This window comes from Epinephelus lanceolatus, chromosome 15, assembly GCF_041903045.1.
Source record: "Epinephelus lanceolatus isolate andai-2023 chromosome 15, ASM4190304v1, whole genome shotgun sequence".
In the NCBI taxonomy this organism is placed as follows: domain Eukaryota; kingdom Metazoa; phylum Chordata; class Actinopteri; order Perciformes; family Serranidae; genus Epinephelus; species Epinephelus lanceolatus.
The window spans coordinates 850,778-870,590 of NC_135748.1; the positions used below are offsets into that span (position 1 = coordinate 850,778).

The window sequence follows — 19,813 nt, forward strand, 5'->3', positions numbered from 1 at the left end:
AACCTGCGTGTCTTTGGACTGTGGGAGGAAGCTGGAGTACCCGGAGAAAACCCACGCTGACACGGGAAGAACATGCAAACTCCGCACAGAGGGGCTCCCTCCTGGGATTGAACCTTGTGCCGCCCTTCTATTATTATCATTATTATTATTATTATTATTTTGTATGTGTTTATTTTTGTTAATAAAAGATCACAGAAAGAACATGTCCTGTGTCCACCTGTCAGAGGCCCTGTCGCGATTTGTCTTTTATCTAGTTTTTAATCCAGTTTTAGGCCACATCCCTGGATATACTTTTAATTCAGGGTTGTTTTAAGTCATATCTTTTTAACTGGATAGAGGTTTTAGTCATCGGCCACGGATTTTATCTTGTTTTAAGATTATCCTTCGCCAGTGCACTCAACGGAGAGCGGAAGCACAGGCCTGGACCTCACAAGACCTGCTTTTATTGCTATTTATTTTACCGGTCACGGGATTACTTTTATTGTTTTAAGTTTTCCTTTTAGCCATTGCGTAATTTTATAAATTGGCTGCTTTGTGGACTGTTCCCTGCTATAATGGCTGTGTGTGTGAACTGCAATCATGATTACTCACGGCTGAAAGAGGACATCGAGCGGCTGAAGAGTGTAATCCGAAAAAGGACCGGATGCTCGATGGTTTCATTGCTGTGGCTGCCACCCAGTCGAAACGAATCTCCTATCTCCAGTCCTCCAGCCATCTCGCCCTGTCACAGGTGGCCTCAGACTCCGCAGCTACGCTTCCCTGGCTGCCGTCGCTGTACGCTGAAATCGCACCGACCGGTCCGAGGGATGCTGCAGCTGAGTTGAGCAGCTCCTCCGCTGGACAGCTGGTTGCAGGAGCACCGGATACCACCACCACCGCTGCCGCAGGGGACGGAGAGGCGCCGCCGGAGTTACCACCTGATCCGGTGGTTGGTACTGGAACTGGGTTCCTCCCGGTCCATACCTCCACCCCAAAGCCATCCGGGTCATCCTGGACATAGGTGCGCTGCGGCCGAAAGGGAGATCCGGCTGTGGGGAGAGTTCCACCTGTTGAGCTCTCCAACCGCTTCACCATCCTGATGGACGAGGCCCCAGTTCACCCCCGCGATTCCCCCGCAGTCCCGGTTCCCACGGCTCACCCTGCCGCAGCCTCTGCTGTGTCTCCTCAACCTGTGGCTGGCGTCACCTCTCCTGCAACCACTGCTGTGTCCTCTTCACCAACGGCCGGCATCTCCTCTCCTCCTGCCGCTGCTCCACCTCCTCCACCTGCGCCCAGTGCCGGTCGGATGACTCATCGCTCCACCACGGGGAACAGCCGCCACAGGATGCTGCAGGAGGCTGTCATCAGACAGTCGGGAAGGCTCCCCCGGGCCGGGCCACCACATTCCAGCCCTGAACCGCTGTCCTCCACGGAGGCGGTGGAAGCTGAGCGTCTGGCAACCCATCCAACTGGTCCACACACACCACCTCCTCGTCCCCTTTTCCCCCCTACCACTTTAATCATCGGTGACAGCATAACCAGGGATATTCATCAATGCCATCACTCACTGCTTCCCTGGTGCCACAGTCCGCTTCATCCACAATAAACTTCTGGACATATTGCCCTCACTCCCCACTTCTGTCACAAAAATAGTTGTCAATGTTGGTTGCAACAACACGTCCCAGTCCGAGCGCACCATCGCTGATTTTAATCTCCTTTTTAATGTTTTAAAGGATTGTGGAAAGTCTGTTTTTATCAGTGGCCCTCTTCCCCCGTTTGGCCGCGGATCTGAACGTTTTAGCCGTATGCTCTACCTCCATACCCAGCTCCAGTTCACCTGCAATTCCCACAACATGGATTTTATAGACAATTTTAACCTGTTCTGGGACCGCGCCGAACTTTTTAGCAGAGGTGGAATTCATCCAAGCCCACGGGGAAACCAAATGCTCCGATCAAACATTCAATATGCAGTCCAATCATCCACACATGCATGACAGTTTTCTGATTACACCCACACACCCACTCTACCCCCGTCTTCCTCTCCTGCCTCTCAGACCACCATCTCCTGTGCCAGCTCCACCTGTTGCCCACCCCAGGTACTGCCATTCTCACTGGTCCATCTCCCCACTCAAACTGTTTATTCAGATAAAATTACTGGCATACCCTCTTTCATCTCCACAGTCATTTCCCACCGCAAACCAACAGCACGTTCATCATCACGCCCTTCTGCCACTAATCATGACAACTTAATTCAAGTACACTGTCAGTCTCTTCCACCCCTTGTTTTTAACAGTGACCCTGTGAATTTCGGCCTTTTAAATAGCAGATGCCTAAATAATAAATCGTTTTTATGTCATGATTTTATTACTCATAATAAATTGGACTTTTTTATTATAACTGCCGTCTTATTGAAGCCCCCCCCCCCCCCCAATTTTACTTACCTTCATCAGCCCCGGCTGTCAGGTAGGGGAGGGGGGGTGGCTGTCATTTATAGAAAATATTTCAAATGCATCTCTATCTCTTATAGTAATTTTACCTCTTTTAAGCATCTTGGTTTTATGGTTAATTGTTTTTATCACATTTTATGGTAAAGTATGAAAAAATCCTCATCTTAGGCGATTTTAACATACATGTGTGTTGTCCCTCCCAGACCTTTGTGACTGATTTTATGGATACTTTGGAAACTTTTAACCTCACTCTAGCTATTCATGAACTCACACACTCAAAGGGACACATTCTGGATCTTGTTTTATTTACCGGTCTCAGCCCTAACAATTTTAAGACGGAGGATATCTGTGTGTCTGATCGCAAAGCAGTTTTATTTAATGTGGTTTTATCCCAGATACCTTTTAATCACTGTACACCTGTCCGCCGCCATGCTTTTAACCCCTCCTCTGTTTGTAAGTTTTCTGAGCTTTTTACTCCTGCTTCTTTAACTGCCTCTTATCCCAATTTTAACACAGAAGAGTTAATCTCACATTTTAGCACAGAGGAGCTGGTCTCCCTTTTTAACAAAACCTGCCAGATTGTCCTTGACTCTGTTGCCCCCTACAGGGACAAAAGGTCTAGCAAAATTTTACAACCCTGGCTAAATGAATCCACCCATGATTTGAAGAGATACTGCAGAAGAAAAGAAAGAAAATGGAAGAAAACAGGTTTACAAGTATTTTATCAAATTTGGAAAGATGCAATGATTAACTATCAAAAGGGCAGTTAACTAATCATTCTAACCCCAGAATTTTATTTAAGGTTTTAGATTTCCTTACTTCCCCCTCCCCCAGTCGTTTTACTGACACCTCACAAGAGCTCTGTGAGAGGTTTTTAAATTTTTTTATTGATAAAGTTGAAAATATTAGGCAACAGATTACCCCCCAGTTCATGCTGTACATGCCAGTAGGGAGACTCACATCTATTTTAACAGTTTTGAGCCCATCTCTCTATCCCTTTTAACTAAAACTATCTCTCACATGAAGCCAACTACATGCAGTCTTGATTTTATTCCATCTAGTTTTCTTAAAGATGTCACTGACACAGTTGGGCCCAGTATTTTATTGATTATTAACAGCTCTCTCACAAAAGGTATTTTTCCTGCTGCTTTTAAACATGCTGAGGTCCAACCTCTTTTAAAGAAACCTAACCTTGATCCTTCAATTCTTAATAATTTTAGGCCAATTTCTAAACTTCCGTTTTTATCCAAAGTTTTAGAAAAGGTTGTTTCAACACAGCTTTTAGCTTTTATGTGTCATAATAACATCTTTGAGAAATTTCAATCAGGTTTTAGAGTTTTACACAGCACAGAAACTGCCCTCCTCAAAGTAACTAATGATCTTCTTTTAGCAACCGATAGAGGGGAGAGTGCAATTTTAATTCTTTTAGACCTAAGTGCAGCCTTTGATACTGTAGATCATGCCATTTTAATCGACCGCCTTAAAACCTGGGTTGGCATCAGGGACACTGCACTTAGTTGGTTTTATTCTTATCTTTTAGAAAGAACATTTGCGGTCACCATAGGTAATCACTCATCTTCAACAGCTCACATTACCTGTGGTGTACCGCAAGGCTCGATTTTAGGTCCAATTTTATTTTCTATTTATATGCTTCCTCTCGGTCATATCATTCAGCGGCACAATGTCTCTTTTCATTGTTATGCCGACGACACACAGATATACCTCCCGCTGTGACCCGGTAACCCCAGAAGCCTAGTTGCTGTCATAGACTGTATCAAAAATATCAACTGTTGGATGGCACAAAATTTTCTTCAACTCAACAACTTAAAATCTGATATTCTGCCGTTCAGTTCCTCAAATTGAATCAGCCTCATCAAAAACAATCTCGGTCCATTATCCTCAAATGTTCAGCCCACAGCCAAAAATCTTGGAGTTATATTTGATTCAGATCTCAATTTTCAACCCCACATCAATAAAGTTGTTCAGTCCTGTTTATATCAATTACGAATTATTTAAAAAATTAAACCCATGCTTTCACGCCCTGACCTAGAAAAAGTTATCCACGCATTCATCTTCTCCAGTCTAGACTACTGTAACTCCCTCCTTTCCGGCATCAACCATAAATCACTCTCCCGCCTCCAACTAGTTCAGAACGCAGCAGCTAGGCTTCTCACTGGTTTTAACAGACGACATCACATCACCCCTATTCTTGCTTCCCTTCATTGGCTCCCTGTCTGTTTTAGAATTGATTTTAAGATTTTACTGATCACATTTAAAGCATGTCTGGGTCTGGCCCCTAGCTATATAACAGAAATGTTGACCCCATATGGGCCTGTGCGCAGCCTTAGATCCTCAGACAGGGGCCTTTTGGTTGTTCCAGAGTTGAGGCTGAAGTCGAAGGGTGACCAAGCTTTTTCCATCAGGGCCCCTCGGCTTTGGAACGACCTGCCCGAGGATTTAAGGTTTGCAGAATCAGTAACTTCTTTTAAAATCACTTCTTAAAACCCATTTTTATAGACTTGCTTTTATGTGATGTCGTCGTTCTCCTCTTTTTTTTCTCTTGTATTGTTTATTTATTAGTGTTTTAGTTGTATTGTATTTACTTATTTTATTCCCTTTGCTGTTTTCTCCTGTACTCCTTGCTGCTACCTTAATGCTGCCATGTTGTATATGTCTGCCTCTGCTATATTGTGTGTTGTTGCTGTATTACCTGCTGCTGTTATATTGTTGATTGTACTGATTTTGCTTTGTTTGTCAAAGCGCTTTGTAAACTTTGTTTTTAAAAGGTGCTATATAATTAAAGTTATTATTATTATTATTAGTATTATTATTATTATTATGTTCAGACTCAAATTGATGTTTAAAGTGTTGTGAGACAAGAAAGTAATTGCTGAAAGAAGTTAAATGTTTCAAACTGTTGTGACAGCAGAACTATATTTATGCCAAATTAAACAAAAGGTTACAAGTCAGTTTGTGTATTTCTTAGACTGACAATGAAAGTAATACTCTTTCAATGAATATTTTCACCATGTAAAACTGTTCCAAGGAATAGTTTCACCATGTTGCCTGGCAGATATCTAAAGTTGTGTTTTTGAAAAATCTGTGTAATATTACACAAATGTGCTCTTTTGTCATGAGTTTATCGTCAGCAGAACTTGTGTCTTTCAATATTGTCAAAACTCTAAGAATTACTCAGTTCCAACAGTAAATACTGACTATATGTGCTGTGAAAGGTATTACAGATAATTCATGTATAGTATACCCTTTGAAAGCTCTATGACAATTTGTAACAGTGCTATTTTTTAATCTTTTAGATCAAATCCAAGTCAAGCCTCAAGTCTTTGAGACTCCATGGTCTATAAGCTGCTTATAGACCAGGGACAAAGTTAATATTCCATAACTTTCCACCACATGAACCACTAACAAACCCACCTTGCTTTTTGAAATACTGGATGACATACTGTCGACCCTTTGCTTCTATCTCCTCTCTTAGCTTCCTTTCTTTCCGTTTTTGGCTACCTGATTTTTGAGGCATATTTGTCTCCGCCTCCTTACCCGCTGTCTGTGACAAATTACCGGCGCACTGCAGCTGATCCAGTCGGACTGAACCATTTTCTAAACAGAGAAGGGGGGCATTAATGTTTCTGAAACAAATAAAGTTGTTGTTACCAGTACATTGTAAATAAAATATATTTGTGATTATAAGTTAGTTAATAACTTAGTGTCATATTATTTTTTGTCAGTATTCTAATTTTATTAGGGGCCTCTCTGGGCCCCTCTTAATCATGGGCCCCTAGAATCCTTCTCCTTTTTCCCCCCTTTTAGGCGCCCCAGCTAACCTGGACCACCATTTGGTGATTAGACCATAGGATGCTGAGAAAAAAAAGAAGGATACATTTAAAAAGTCATTGAGAGGATTGTTGGATAAATATACCAACACTTCCTGAGCTGACCAGGAGCATTTCCACATCCGCAGCTTGCAGGGGTGAAATTGCTATGATGGTGACAGCTAGCATCACCAAAGCTAGAACTGTGGCTAAGCCTACAGGGCTGCAACAACAGCAGGAGTAAAAAGGAAACTGAGTATGACAATGAAGCTCAAGGTCAAGGATAATAAGTTGGTGTGTGCAATATTTGTCTGACCATAATTTGGCATTTTGTGAAACAAATGCAAAGCTTTATGAAAAGACAGATGTTGATGTAGATAAAGAGATGCTCACCATTTGAGCCCACCATGCAAGAACATGTCAGATGTCCACGAAATAATGCTACTCATGCACATTATCTCGGGCCTCAGATTCAAAATGAGATCATTTCTCTTATGGCCACAAACATCAATGACTATTGTAAATGGGCAGCTGTGGCTTAGAAGGTAAAGTGGCTGTACACTAATCAGAAGATCAGTGGTTCAATTACCAGCTTGAAGTATCCTTGAGCAAGATACTAAACCCCATACTCCTCCAGCTGGCAGTGAGTGTGTTATATGCAGGTGAGTAGCGGGTGGCACCTTGTATGGTAGCCTCGGCCACCAGAGTATGATTGTGTGTGTGAATGGGTAAATGTGACATGTAATGTGAAAAGTGCTTTGAGTGGTCGGAAGACTAGAAAAGCCATATAAGTGCAGTTCATTTAAATGACAAAAATAGAGCAAAATGTTTTTTTGTGCATCTTGATTGCACACTTGGTATGGGCCACCAGTAACAAATGTCACTGATTTTACAATTTGTCAATAATGACATCACTAGAAGAGCATGCCACTGATTTCATACCAGTAAACAACCAAACTAGAAATGGACTGTCAAATACGCTCCTGTCGGAACTAGAGACCCTTAGACTGAACATAAGTGACTGTTGGGGCCAAGAATATGATAATGGGGCTAATGTGGGGAACATCATCAGGGAGCCCATATGCCTCAATCCCAGGCTTACTTCACCATACTCTTTGTGTTGTGTTTACTTACACAAGTGGGTTAATTATGGGTTAGGGTTAGGGTTAGGGGTTCATAGTTTTGATGCCTTCAGTGAGAATCTACAATGTAAATAGTCATGAAAATAAAGAAAACGCATTGAATGAGAAGGTGTGTCCAAACTTTTGGCCTGTCCAACTTTGGCCTGTCCAAACTTTTGGCCTGTACTGTATATATATATATATAAAGTTTTACATTGTAATTAACTAGATACATCAACATCGCTGTGCACAGCAGTCCCATCATCTACACATCAAAGAGCTGCAGTCTTGCTATCTCCACTCAGTAATTAACTAATAACAAAAATAATAATGGAGACTTGCATTCAGGTGCATCTCAAAAACTCTGAAATCTATTCTCAAATAGCCATGAAAGTTGTTTGAAACAGGAAAGTTTCGTTTGTTGAAATGAATAAGTGTCATTTGTTCGGCTTTGTTTAGCTCTCAGTTCTTAACTTTTGGCTGCATGGGTAAAAAAGTGGCTATAAGGTAAGAATTACTCTATTTTCACACTGACTTGGCCAAAGTGAGCATTGCAGTGTGATTAACCCTTAGTGCATATCCAAAGGTGGAGCTGACATATCTACTGTGTGTTTCTAATTTTACAGCTTGCAGCAGGTGTGTGTACATATATATATATATATATATATACAGTACAGGCCAAAAGTTTGGACACACCTTCTCATTCAATGCGTTTTCTTTATTTTCATGACTATTTACATTGTAGATTCTCACTGAAGGCATCAAAACTATGAATGAACACATGTGGAGTTCATTTAACAAAAAAAGGTGAAATAACTGAAAACATGTTTTATATTCTAGTTTCTTCAAAATAGCCACCCTTTGCTCTGATTACTGCTTTGCACACTCTTGGCATTCTCTCCATGAGCTTCAAGAGGTAGTCACCTGAAATGGTTTCCACTTCACAGGTGTGCCTTATCAGGGTTAATTAGTGGAATTTCTTGCTTTATCAATGGGGTTGGGACCATCAGTTGTGTTGTGCAGAAGTCAGGTTAATACACAGCCGACAGCCCTATTGGACAACTGTTAAAATTCATATTATGGCAAGAACCAATCAGCTAACTAAAGAAAAACGAAAAACGAAACTGGCACACATGAGGACCCACCCAGGAAAGGAAGACCAAGAGTCACCTCTGCTTCTGAGGATAAGTTCATCCGAGTCACCAGCCTCAGAAATCGCAAGTTAACAGCAGCTCAGATCAGAGACCAGATGAATGCCACACAGAGTTCTAGCAGCAGACCCATCTCTAGAACAACTGTTAAGAGGAGACTGCGCGAATCAGGCCTTCATGATCAAATAGCTGCTAGGAAACCACTGCTAAGGAGAGGCAACAAGCAGAAGAGATTTGTTTGGGCCAAGAAACACAAGGAATGGACATTAGACCAGTGGAAATCTGTGCTTTGGTCTGATGAGTCCAAATTTGAGATCTTTGGTTCCAACCGCCGTGTCTTTGTGAGACGCAGAAAAGGTGAACGGATGGATTCCACATGCCTGGTTCTCACTGTGAAGCATGGAGGAGGAGGTGTGATGGTGTGGGGGTGTTTTGCTGGTTACACTGTTGGAGATTTATTCAAAATTGAAGGCACACTGAACCAGCATGGCTACCACAGCATCCTGCAGCAACATGCCATCCCATCCAGTTTGCGTTTAGTTGGACGATCATTTATTTTTCAACAGGACAATGACCCCAAACACACCTCCAGGCTGTGTAAGGGCTATTTGACCAAGAAGTAGAGTGATGGAGTGCTGCGGCAGATGACCTGGCCTCCACAGTCACCGGACCTGAACCCAATCGAGATGGTTTGGGGTGAGCTGGACCGCAGAGTGAAGGCAAAGGGGCCAACAAGTGCTAAACACCTCTGGGAACTCCTTCAAGACTGTTGGAAAACCATTTCAGGTGACTACCTCTTGAAGCTCATCGAGAGAATGCCAAGAGTGTGCAAAGCAGTAATCAGAGCAAAGGGTGGCTATTTTGAAGAAACTAGAATATAAAACATGTTTTCAGTTATTTCACCTTTTTTTGTTAAGTACATAACTCCACATGTGTTCATTCATAGTTTTGATGCCTTCAGTGAGAATCTACAATGTAAATAGTCATGAAAATAAAGAAAACGCATTGAATGAGAAGGTGTGTCCAAACTTTTGGCCTGTACTGTATATATATACATATATATATATATATATATATATATATATATATATATATATATATATATATACACATACACACATATACATATATATACACATATATATATATATATATATATATGTATATATATATTAGGGCTGTAGTCAACCAAAGAAAATCTTGGTCGACTAAAAGTTGCACATAATCGTCAACTAATTGATCAGTTGTGGGGAAAAAAAAATCTGCACGTTATTTTCATATTTTCACTTCTGTGGTGGTGTGTCTGTGTCACTCTGCAGTTACACCTCCAAAACACTAGTCAGCGGTGGAGGACTGTGTTAAGTGCTGTCAAGTTTAGTTCAAATCAAACTTTTATTTATATAGTTGATTCAAAACACACATTAAATATGGCTTAATAGAGACAATTTCAAACACAAATACGCAAACTGGCTTCACTATTAACTGACAGACAAACACTTGTCTTTATCTGGACACATTTCCCCCACCAATACAACACGCTAACGTTATTAGCACAAGTCTATGGCATTCTACACTGTATAAATTAGCCCAGCAATCTTTTCCTCTTCTCATATAAAACCAGGGACAACAGCAACATGTAACAAAGGTAACTACATAATTTGGCTCCATTACAACTCACAACATTCACCGACAAAACAACTGTCTTATACTAAACATGTTTTCCAAGCAAATATAACATGCTAACATTATTAGCACAAGCCTATGGCATTTTATATGGTATAAATTAGCGTAGAGACGAGCTGAGATTTATATGAAGCCAGGATAAATCCAGAAGGATAAATCACACACAAGACTTAAAATTCTATTTTAGTAGAGACTTCACTGTCTTCACAATTTATTGTTTCTTATCTGTGAAATACAAGTAAATACTTGCTTTGTTTCCACTGAGGGAAATGGTTTCAGCTTACAGAAACAGACAGGAGATCTGTGTCACCGCGACGCTGAGCGTTAACAAGAATCATACTGGCTGGGACTTCGCCCGGGTCAACAAGATCCGCATCAGGTGTTGCGGAACCAGGGCACCCTGATTTGAAATGGGCTACTGGAACAAGATATAGATGGACTAGAGCAGACAATGTGGAACTGTTAGAATGCTACTATATAAGTAACCCCAGCGAGAAGGGGCTACATGCAAAGGATGTGGGATACATCAATCAATCAATCAATTTTATTTATAAAGCCCAAATATCACAAATCACAATTTTCCTCACAGGGCTTTACAGCATACAACATCCCTCTGTCCTTTGGACCCTCACAGCGGATAAGGAAAAACTCCCCCAAAAAAACCCTTTAACAGGGGAAAAAAAAAACGGTAGAAACCTCAGGAAGAGCAACTGAGGAGGGATCCCTCTTCCAGGACGGACAGACGTGCAATAGATGTCGTACAGAACATACATACATGGATGGATGCTTTGAAACCCAACATCTAGGCTGACAAAGAAACAACTCCAAGCCCAGTGTTCCAGCATCCACAAACAGCAACTGTTTTTGCAACTAGAGATTAATGAGGTACAAAAAACATGCTATGGCAAGGGGGAGCCAGGATGACAAGTCAAAGTGGGGATGTCATCATCATCCCCACATTCCACGATTGGGTACTAAGCCCCAAGCCCTTACAACACAGATTCCCTTACAGCAAGATTGAATGACCTGAGATTGAGAATAATGAATAAGACGGAATCATGGCAGCCAAAAGCTGATTACCAAGGCTAAGTGACAAAGTACCCTCTGAAAGTCTGCTAGATGATATGAATCCAGTACTACGTACTATCCCTACTAGGACCATAACTGAGACAATTCAGCTGATATACACCACAGCAACAGTGATTCTAGAGCCACAAAGAGCTTTACCCTCCATGGAGAAGGAGGCTGGAGGTCAAGATCAAGGTGACACAGAGAGAAGTTAGTCAACTCTCAGAGCTACAGAAAGGTGTGGGGGAAGAAAGGGATACCTAGGAAGTACAACAAACTCTCTATACCTGAGGCACTGGAGACTGCCAAGCAAAGGCTCACAGCTCTGGCTACCTACCTAAAGAGATACACAAGAGAAGAAGAAGCCAGGAGAATAAATAGGATGTTCTCTATTGAACCATCCAATGTGTACTCTCAGAAGCAAGGTAACACAAGAATAGATCCACCCAGGGCTGAAAATGAACAATACTGGAAGAGCATATGAAAGAATGAGGCATCACATAACACTGATGCTACGTAGCTAGTGGATGGAAGAGTAGACCACAGTATTCTCCCAGAAGAGAGCCAGTTACCATTATAACGACAGACATCCAAAAAAGAAAGAAGTAGCAGGTATGAAGAGCTGGACATCCATACCTACTGACTAAAGAAACCAACTGCACTCCATGAACACCTGACAGCACAAATGAACCAGCTGCTCATGGATGGGACACATCCAGAGTGGTTGATCCAAGGACAGACAGTCCTGATCATGAAGAATCCCCAGAAGGGCACAGCCCCATCCAACTATCAGCCAATAACCTGCCTCTGTACATAGAAACTTCTGTCAGGCATCATAGCTGCTAAGATCAATAGGCACATGGCCCAATACGTGAGCAAGGCCCAGTAAGGAATTGGTAGTAATACCAGTTGAGGCAGACACCAGCTACTGGTCAATAGAGCAGTACCAAGGTGATGCACTGCCCCTGCTATAGTTCTGCATAGGCCTGAACCTCCTCAGCCAACTTATCACAAAGAGTGGCTATGGATACGGGTTCTGAAGTGGAGCAACCATCAGTCACCTCCTCTAAATCTCTAAAGAAATCCTTCCAGTGGCTGAAAAAGGCTTAACTGAAAGACAGTACAGAAGCACCAATCATGATAGCAAAAGAACAGGCACTCAGTACAAGATCAATAGAAGCAGGGGTCTACCACACCAGACAGGACCCCAGGAGGAGTGGGAGGTGTCTTCCATTCTGACCTTTGGGACTTCCAGCCCATACTCAGTGCAGATGTTTCTGTACACTATCCCACCACTTGGTTGTGCCTCTCCATGTACGCTGGTCCTGCTTGCATATTACACCACCCATATGCTGGACCATTTCAGAGACATCTTTGCACAGCCTGCACTGCAGAGTCTACCACAGCAGATCAGACCCAATCTGATCTGCTGTGGTAGACTCTGGCCTCTATGGCTGTAGAGGTATGGAGTACAGTTAGCTTCTTCAGCCATGGATCATATTATGGCCCGGTGCTGTCCAGCTCTTCATCTTTGACCCTCTTTCCTTGATGTCTGCCATTGAGATGGTTAGTGGTTCTTGTTCAGGGAGGTTGCTCTGGCCAGCTCTTAGGTCCACTAGCAATTGGGCATGGGTATTGTGTGATGCTTCTCTTTCCCTTATGCCCTTCCAGTATGTTTCTCAGCTCTTGGTGGGTCCGACCTGCTGTTATTTCCCTGCCACTGAGAGAACACCTTGGCAGGTTCAATGGAGAACATCCTGTTTATTCTCCAGGCTTCTACTTCTTTGGTGTATCTCTTCAGCTTCGGGTGACTAGAGCTGTTCGTCTTTGTTTGGCAGTTTCAAGTGCCTCAGGAATGGCGAGCTTGTTGTATTTCCTTGGTACCTCTTCATTCACCACGTTACCACTGTGTAGCTCTGCTAGTTGGCTAACTTCACTCCATGTTGCCTTTGTCTTGGCCTCCAACTGTCTCTTTCATGGAGAGTGCTGGTTTTTATGTACCATGTCCATCTTTTATCCAAGCATCTCCAGGATTACTGTTGCTGCACTGTGAATCAGGTTGTTGGTCTTGGTGATGGTACTTGGAGGTATGGTATTTAGGACAGCATTCACATCTTCTAGCAGATCATCTGGAGGTACTTGGTAACTCAGCTTCGGGATTCGTTGGAGGCTCCAGGTTTCCAGTTTGCTCACAATCTGCCTTCTCAGGTCAGCTGCTCTTTCATTGAGGCTGTTTGTATCTACTGGGGCTTGGTACCCAATCTCGCATTGGTTTTTACAGCCAGGACACTGACCTGGCATTCTGGCTCCCCCTTGCTGTAGCATTGTTGAAGTATTTCATTGATATCTAGTTGTGATAGTAGTTGGCGGTTACGGATGTTGGAACACTGTGCTACCAGATGTTTCTTAGTTAGTTTTGATTGTGGGTTTCGAAGTATCCATAGGTCCCACATTCTCTGCATATATCCCCTCTCTCTGGAATTGCTGGTATAGTAGCATTGTATCAATTCAGTGTTCTCCGCCCTTGTCCATGTATGTCTTGTTCCAGTAACCCATTTGCCATCAGATTGCCCTGGTTCCCTAGCAAGTAATGATGTCCGAGCTGGTATGACTCTATCTTACGAATGAACCCTTACTATGTTCTGCACATACTACATATATATATATATATATATATATATATATATGTGTGTGTGTGTGTGTGTGTGTGTATGCTCCAGCTGGATAAAGAAAACAGAACGCCCTTTTGTCCACTGATTGGACAGTTTGTAACTCATTTGTAGCTTAAAACTTGGGATGGCACACACAGATAGGAGTTTTGTGTATCCTGTTCAAAATTTAACTTCACATATACAAAATATTTTTACAGCTAGAAAAAAAACATTTTACAGATGTGCAAATTAATCTGTGTGAACCAAACTTTTTCACACAAGCACAAAATATTTTTACAGCTATAAAAGCTTTTTTGCACATTCACACATTGAATTTGTGAGAAAATTATTTGTGAACATCACCTCAAAATGTTAATGACCCTTATTTGAATCGATAATTCTGGTGCCAGCATCTGTACCTACTTATGTTTAAAAAGGTTATGGCAGCATTTGCATCCTTGTTACAATACGTAATATTCATGACATGTTGGCAGTCCTCCAAAGGGCAAAACTATGCACAGCGCCAAATGCTTCTACACATTTTTAATTCAAGTCTTCTATGTTTTTTCAAGTCAAGCATCTTAAGTAGGTCAAAGTTCAAGGCATACATGTCTACATCTGAAATCACACCTGTGACTCCAGTAGAAAACACACAAATATAAAATTGGATTTGAAATTGACTGCAGGTAAATCATTCACTGGACAGTTTTAGTGAGGTACATTCCAGCAACACTAACCTGTATAGCAGTCTCAGGACATTAATTTGGTTTGACTGTCAGCATTTTCACCACTACAAATGAACCAACCTAATTACATCACTTTGATGAATGGATTATAGGGTTTAAGAATGTGCTTGTCAGTTCTTTAGCCAAAAGAAACTAACAAGCCATTAGTCAGAGGGAATTCTAAATGCTGTCATTTGAACTCAGTTTATGGAAACATCAGCAATGAGTGGAAATCCTGGTTTACTGAGGACAAGGGTGGAGAGGCTTGTTTTAGTAAAAACTAAACCACAGTGACTGTTGCTCAAAATTCTATCTCACAGCATCCCTGCAGACACTGTACAGCATTCTACTAAATTACACACACACAGTAAGAAAACACAAAGGGACACCCTCTCTATTTTCCTTCAGTTAAGGTTGGCGTAATTACTCGCTTAATCCAAGCACCCTCTATGAGAAACCATTACAGAGGAGACGCTGAACACAGAGAAGTAAACACATTAGAGCATCAAACACATTATACTGCACTGCTCTCAAACACTCACAGAGCAAGCGTCGCTTTTCATAGAGGCGGAAAAGGAAAGATTTCGAAAAAGCTGTACCTTTGCTTTTAGCTAGGAGAGCAGGAGGAGGCGAAGACAGAACAGAGGATCCACAGCCGAGAGAACCCAGACAGGGACGAAGAAGAGGAGGAGACATAAGTTCAAGTTCTAGCAGACAGCTAACATATCAGTGTACATATGAATACATGTCATGAGGATAGATTAATGTACAATAGCAGCTGTACCTACCTCAAAAAAAAACACCTGAAACATGCAACCACATAAGGCATTACAGGATCTTTGAATGTCACAACAACACTGCCCTACAAAGGCAGACATTACTCACTACACAAAAAGTGGAAGTTGGAGTTAGAATTTTCAGGGTTTCCAGGTAAACTGTGTAACACATAGATCGTTTGTAATGCCTGTATTTTATGCTTTTGTAGGACCAAAATATTAGACTGTAAACAGATGTTTTTGTTCACTGGGTAAAACAACTGATGCTCTCATTTTTCATCTATTGTATGTCTGTCTCTGACATAATGTGACATGACAAAATGTGACATTTACCACAGTAAATCATGTGAATTGATTTCTGCTATTCTGAGTAAGGCTAGGCTAGTTACCTTTTACAATACTGCAAGCAGATGCTCCTTATTCTCCATCAGAACTGCATTTAGTTACTACCTGTTGTTCGAATAAAATACATAATGACAAGCTTTACCTTAACAAAGCCAGTGATTAAGCCAGAGTATGTAGTAGTATATAAAATGTCACAAAGCACTTTTGACCAAATATGTAGTATGCAATTTGGCTTTGTAGGGCAGTACAGTATGGAATTTGCCATAAAAAAGAACAAATATGTCAGTAAGTAATTAAGAAAATTTGGAAACATAAAAAGAGGTAAATAAAAAGAATCAATACATGTGAAAATTTAAAGACAAATAAAATATGAAAGAATAGTTCTAATCATGCATTTATTTTTACATTTATTTGTTTATTTATTCCTCAGTATACAGTACAGGCCAAAAGTTTGGACACACCTTCTCATTCAATGTGTTTTCTTTATTTTCATGACTATTTACATTGTAGATTCTCACTGAAGGCATCAAAACTATGAATGAACACATGTGGAGTTATGTACTTAACAAAAAAAGGTGAAATAACTGAAAACATGTTTTATATTCTAGTTTCTTCAAAATAGCCACCTTTTGCTCTGATTACTGCTTTGCACACTCTTGGCATTCTCTCCATGAGCTTCAAGAGGTAGTCACCTGAAATGGTTTCCACTTCACAGGTGTGCCTTATCAGGGTTAATTAGTGGAATTTCTTGCTTTATCAATGGGGTTGGGACCATCAGTTGTGTTGTGCAGAAGTCAGGTTAATACACAGCCGACAGCCCTATTGGACAACTGTTAAAATTCATATTATGGCAAGAACCAATCAGCTAACTAAAGAAAAACGAGTGGCCATCATTACTTTAAGAAATGAAGGTCAGTCAGTCCGGAAAATTGCAAAAACTTTAAATGTGTCCCCAAGTGGAGTCGCAAAAACCATCAAGCGCTACAACGAAACTGGCACACATGAGGACCCACCCAGGAAAGGAAGACCAAGAGTCACCTCTGCTTCTGAGGATAAGTTCATCTGAGTCACCAGCCTCAGAAATTGCAAGTTAACAGCAGCTCAGATCAGAGACCAGATGAATGCCACACAGAGTTCTAGCAGCAGACCCATCTCTAGAACAACTGTTAAGAGGAGACTGTGCGAATCAGGCCTTCATGGTCAAATAGCTGCTAGGAAACCACTGCTAAGGAGAGGCAACAAGCAGAAGAGATTTGTTTGGGCCAAGAAACACAAGGAATGGACATTAGACCAGTGGAAATCTGTGCTTTGGTCTGATGAGTCCAAATTTGAGATCTTTGGTTCCAACCGCCGTGTCTTTGTGAGACGCAGAAAAGGTGAACGGATGGATTCCACATGCCTGGTTCCCACTGTGAAGCATGGAGGAGGAGGTGCGATGGTGTGGGGGTGTTTTGCTGGTGACACTGTTGGGGATTTATTCAAAATTGAAGGCACGCTGAACCAGCATGGCTACCACAGCATCCTGCAGCGACATGCCATCCCATCCGGTTTGCGTTTAGTTGGACGATCATTTATTTTTCAACAGGACAATGACCCCAAACACACCTCCAGGCTGTGTAAGGGCTATTTGACCAAGAAGGAGAGTGATGGAGTGCTGCGGCAGATGACCTGGCCTCCACAGTCACCGGACCTGAACCCAATCGAGATGGTTTGGGGTGAGCTGGACCGCAGAGTGAAGGCAAAGGGGCCAACAAGTGCTAAACACCTCTGGGAACTCCTTCAAGACTGTTGGAAAACCATTTCAGGTGACTACCTCTTGAAGCTCATGGAGAGAATGCCAAGAGTGTGCAAAGCATTAATCAGAGCAAAGGATGGCTATTTTGAAGAAACTAGAATATAAAACATGTTTTCAGTTATTTCACCTTTTTTTGTTAAGTACATAACTCCACATGTGTTCATTCATAGTTTTGATGCCTTCAGTGAGAATCTACAATGTAAATAGTCATGAAAATAAAGAAAACGCATTGAATGAGAAGGTGTGTCCAAACTTTTGGCCTGTACTGTATATTTATAAATTACTTCCTGTTTTTGTGTGTGTGTGTGTGTGTGTGTGTGTATGTATATATATATATATATGTATATATATACACATATATACACATACACACATATACATACGTGCATGTGTAATTTTTATTAATTATAATAATAGTAGTAGTAGTAGTAGTAAGAAAAATAATAATAAATGTATTTATTACCTGCCTCGACAACATTTCAACGACCTGTTGTCACCTGATGAGTCTGTTGTTGTTTGTGTGTGTCATTATACTCTATACTCTGTGAAGCAAACCTGCTGGCTCACAGGTTTGCTTCATCTAAGCCTGAGGCTGATCGCCTGCTGAGCGTGTAGCAGGAAGGAGACACATGGTGTGTCCTTTTGTGAGTAAAGTTGTTGTGTTGTGTGTTAAGGAATTACTGGAACAGATATTGAGTGTAATGTCGAGCTGCTTTAATGCTGAACCATATTAATATTGATCAAGCTTCCGCACATTCGACAACACAAGATACAGAGCTTCCGCTCGAACTACTTCCTGTTACCAACCTTTCAAAATAAGAGCATGAAGCAATGTATTGAACACAACCACATAAGTCGTGGACGTTGAGGCACAAATTCAGAGACCGTTGGGTAAGGAGATGGTGATTAGACCCTGTTTGGATGTCTTATCGTTCCCGGAGGAGTGTCTATATGAAAGATACAATTTCACCTCACACTCAATTGATCTTAACAATCTGTTCCACCCACATATATATCAAATATTACACAGCATGGATTTACTTTATCATCGGAGCAGAGACGGCTGTTTGTCGGGCCGTAAGAAAAGTGACTCTGGTTCTGGAAAAACTTTTGCCCATTTTTGTGGTTTTCCCTGGACATAAATCAGTGAGGATCATCACAGAGGAATTCCACAGAACTGCAGATTTGTCAGTTTTAATAAGAAATTAATCTACGCAGATACATTATGCAATGATTTATGAATACTTTTAATATTTTCAAAGATCCCATCGTGTAACAGGCTGCATTTATGGGACTCACATCCACATCATAGCTCCGTCTAAGAATAAAGGAGATTACGCAAATAGGAAGTCATTTCACAGCAATTCAATTAACCTGAGCCTAATACTGACAGAATGACACAAGTATAAGCAAAATCTTTACCAGTCTACAATATTTTTGTGTTTGATTTTGAGTTGCTGCCAAGTGCATTTGGGCCCCATCAGATTACGGCTGAATAACAGGATATAACAAATTTTATTAAAATATGTGAACACTGTTAAGATATAAAAATGTTGCTGTATCTTTATAAGCCACGCATTAACTCATCACATTACATAGCGTCACTTGACATTACCTATTAACACACTCTGCAACTTTTAAAAATATGTCCCTAGTTCACATTCATTTGAAGTCGTGGATTGCTGTATTGTGGCTGGAGTTATCCCATTGCAAGATGGTCTCTAGTGTTTATTTAATGACATTTATTTATTTCTTCCGTTTAATTTTCCTCATTCTTTTACCTCATTGCTTTTGCTATTCCTTGACAAACCAGGCTGAGTAGTCTTTTTCTGCACATCTGAACCCTTCTGTGGCAGGAGCTTTTTAGCATAGACATATGGTAAAAAGTATTTGTAATAGACAGTACCTGTGGTATATGCAGTACCAACATTAGAAAGCAGTTCTCTTTTAGTCCCCTCAAGGAGAAATTCATTTTTCTTCCTCTGTTGTTATTTTACAGATTACACACACATGCCTGAAATACAGACACATGCATAAACAGTGCCTAATTGAGAGATGTCAGAGTGAGGGGGCTACTCATGGAGGTGCCCTGAGTAGTTGGGGATTTGTTGCCTGGTTCTAGGGGACCTCAGCAGTGCCCAGGAATATGAACCGGCACTTCTCCAGCTACTAGTCCACACTCTGTGCTTGGTCCATACGGGGGACTAGAACCAATGACCCTCTGGTTCCCCAAGCCAATTCCCCA

General features: G+C 41.4%; 1 protein-coding gene and 2 pseudogenes across 17 annotated transcripts in view; 1 reads left to right on the forward strand and 2 right to left on the reverse strand.

Annotated features, from left to right (window-relative positions):
- The window catches only part of nrxn3a (neurexin 3a), a 651,034-nt gene that overhangs the window by 517,879 nt on the left and 113,342 nt on the right, over positions 1-19,813 (reverse strand). For 16 of the 17 annotated variants that reach the window (XR_013493311.1, XR_013493310.1, XR_013493309.1 and 13 more), the window contains one exon: positions 15,195-15,263. Coding sequence is in view for 12 of the 17 variants with exons in the window: in XM_078174850.1 (XP_078030976.1) it covers positions 15,195-15,263 (69 nt within the window). In the remaining 5 variants the exon portion in view is untranslated. The remainder of the gene's footprint in view (positions 1-15,194; positions 15,264-19,813) is intronic. The other variant, XM_078174851.1, reaches the window with a different exon arrangement.
- Positions 1,079-11,885, forward strand: LOC144466996 (uncharacterized; annotated as a pseudogene).
- Positions 12,684-13,837, reverse strand: LOC144466920 (uncharacterized; annotated as a pseudogene).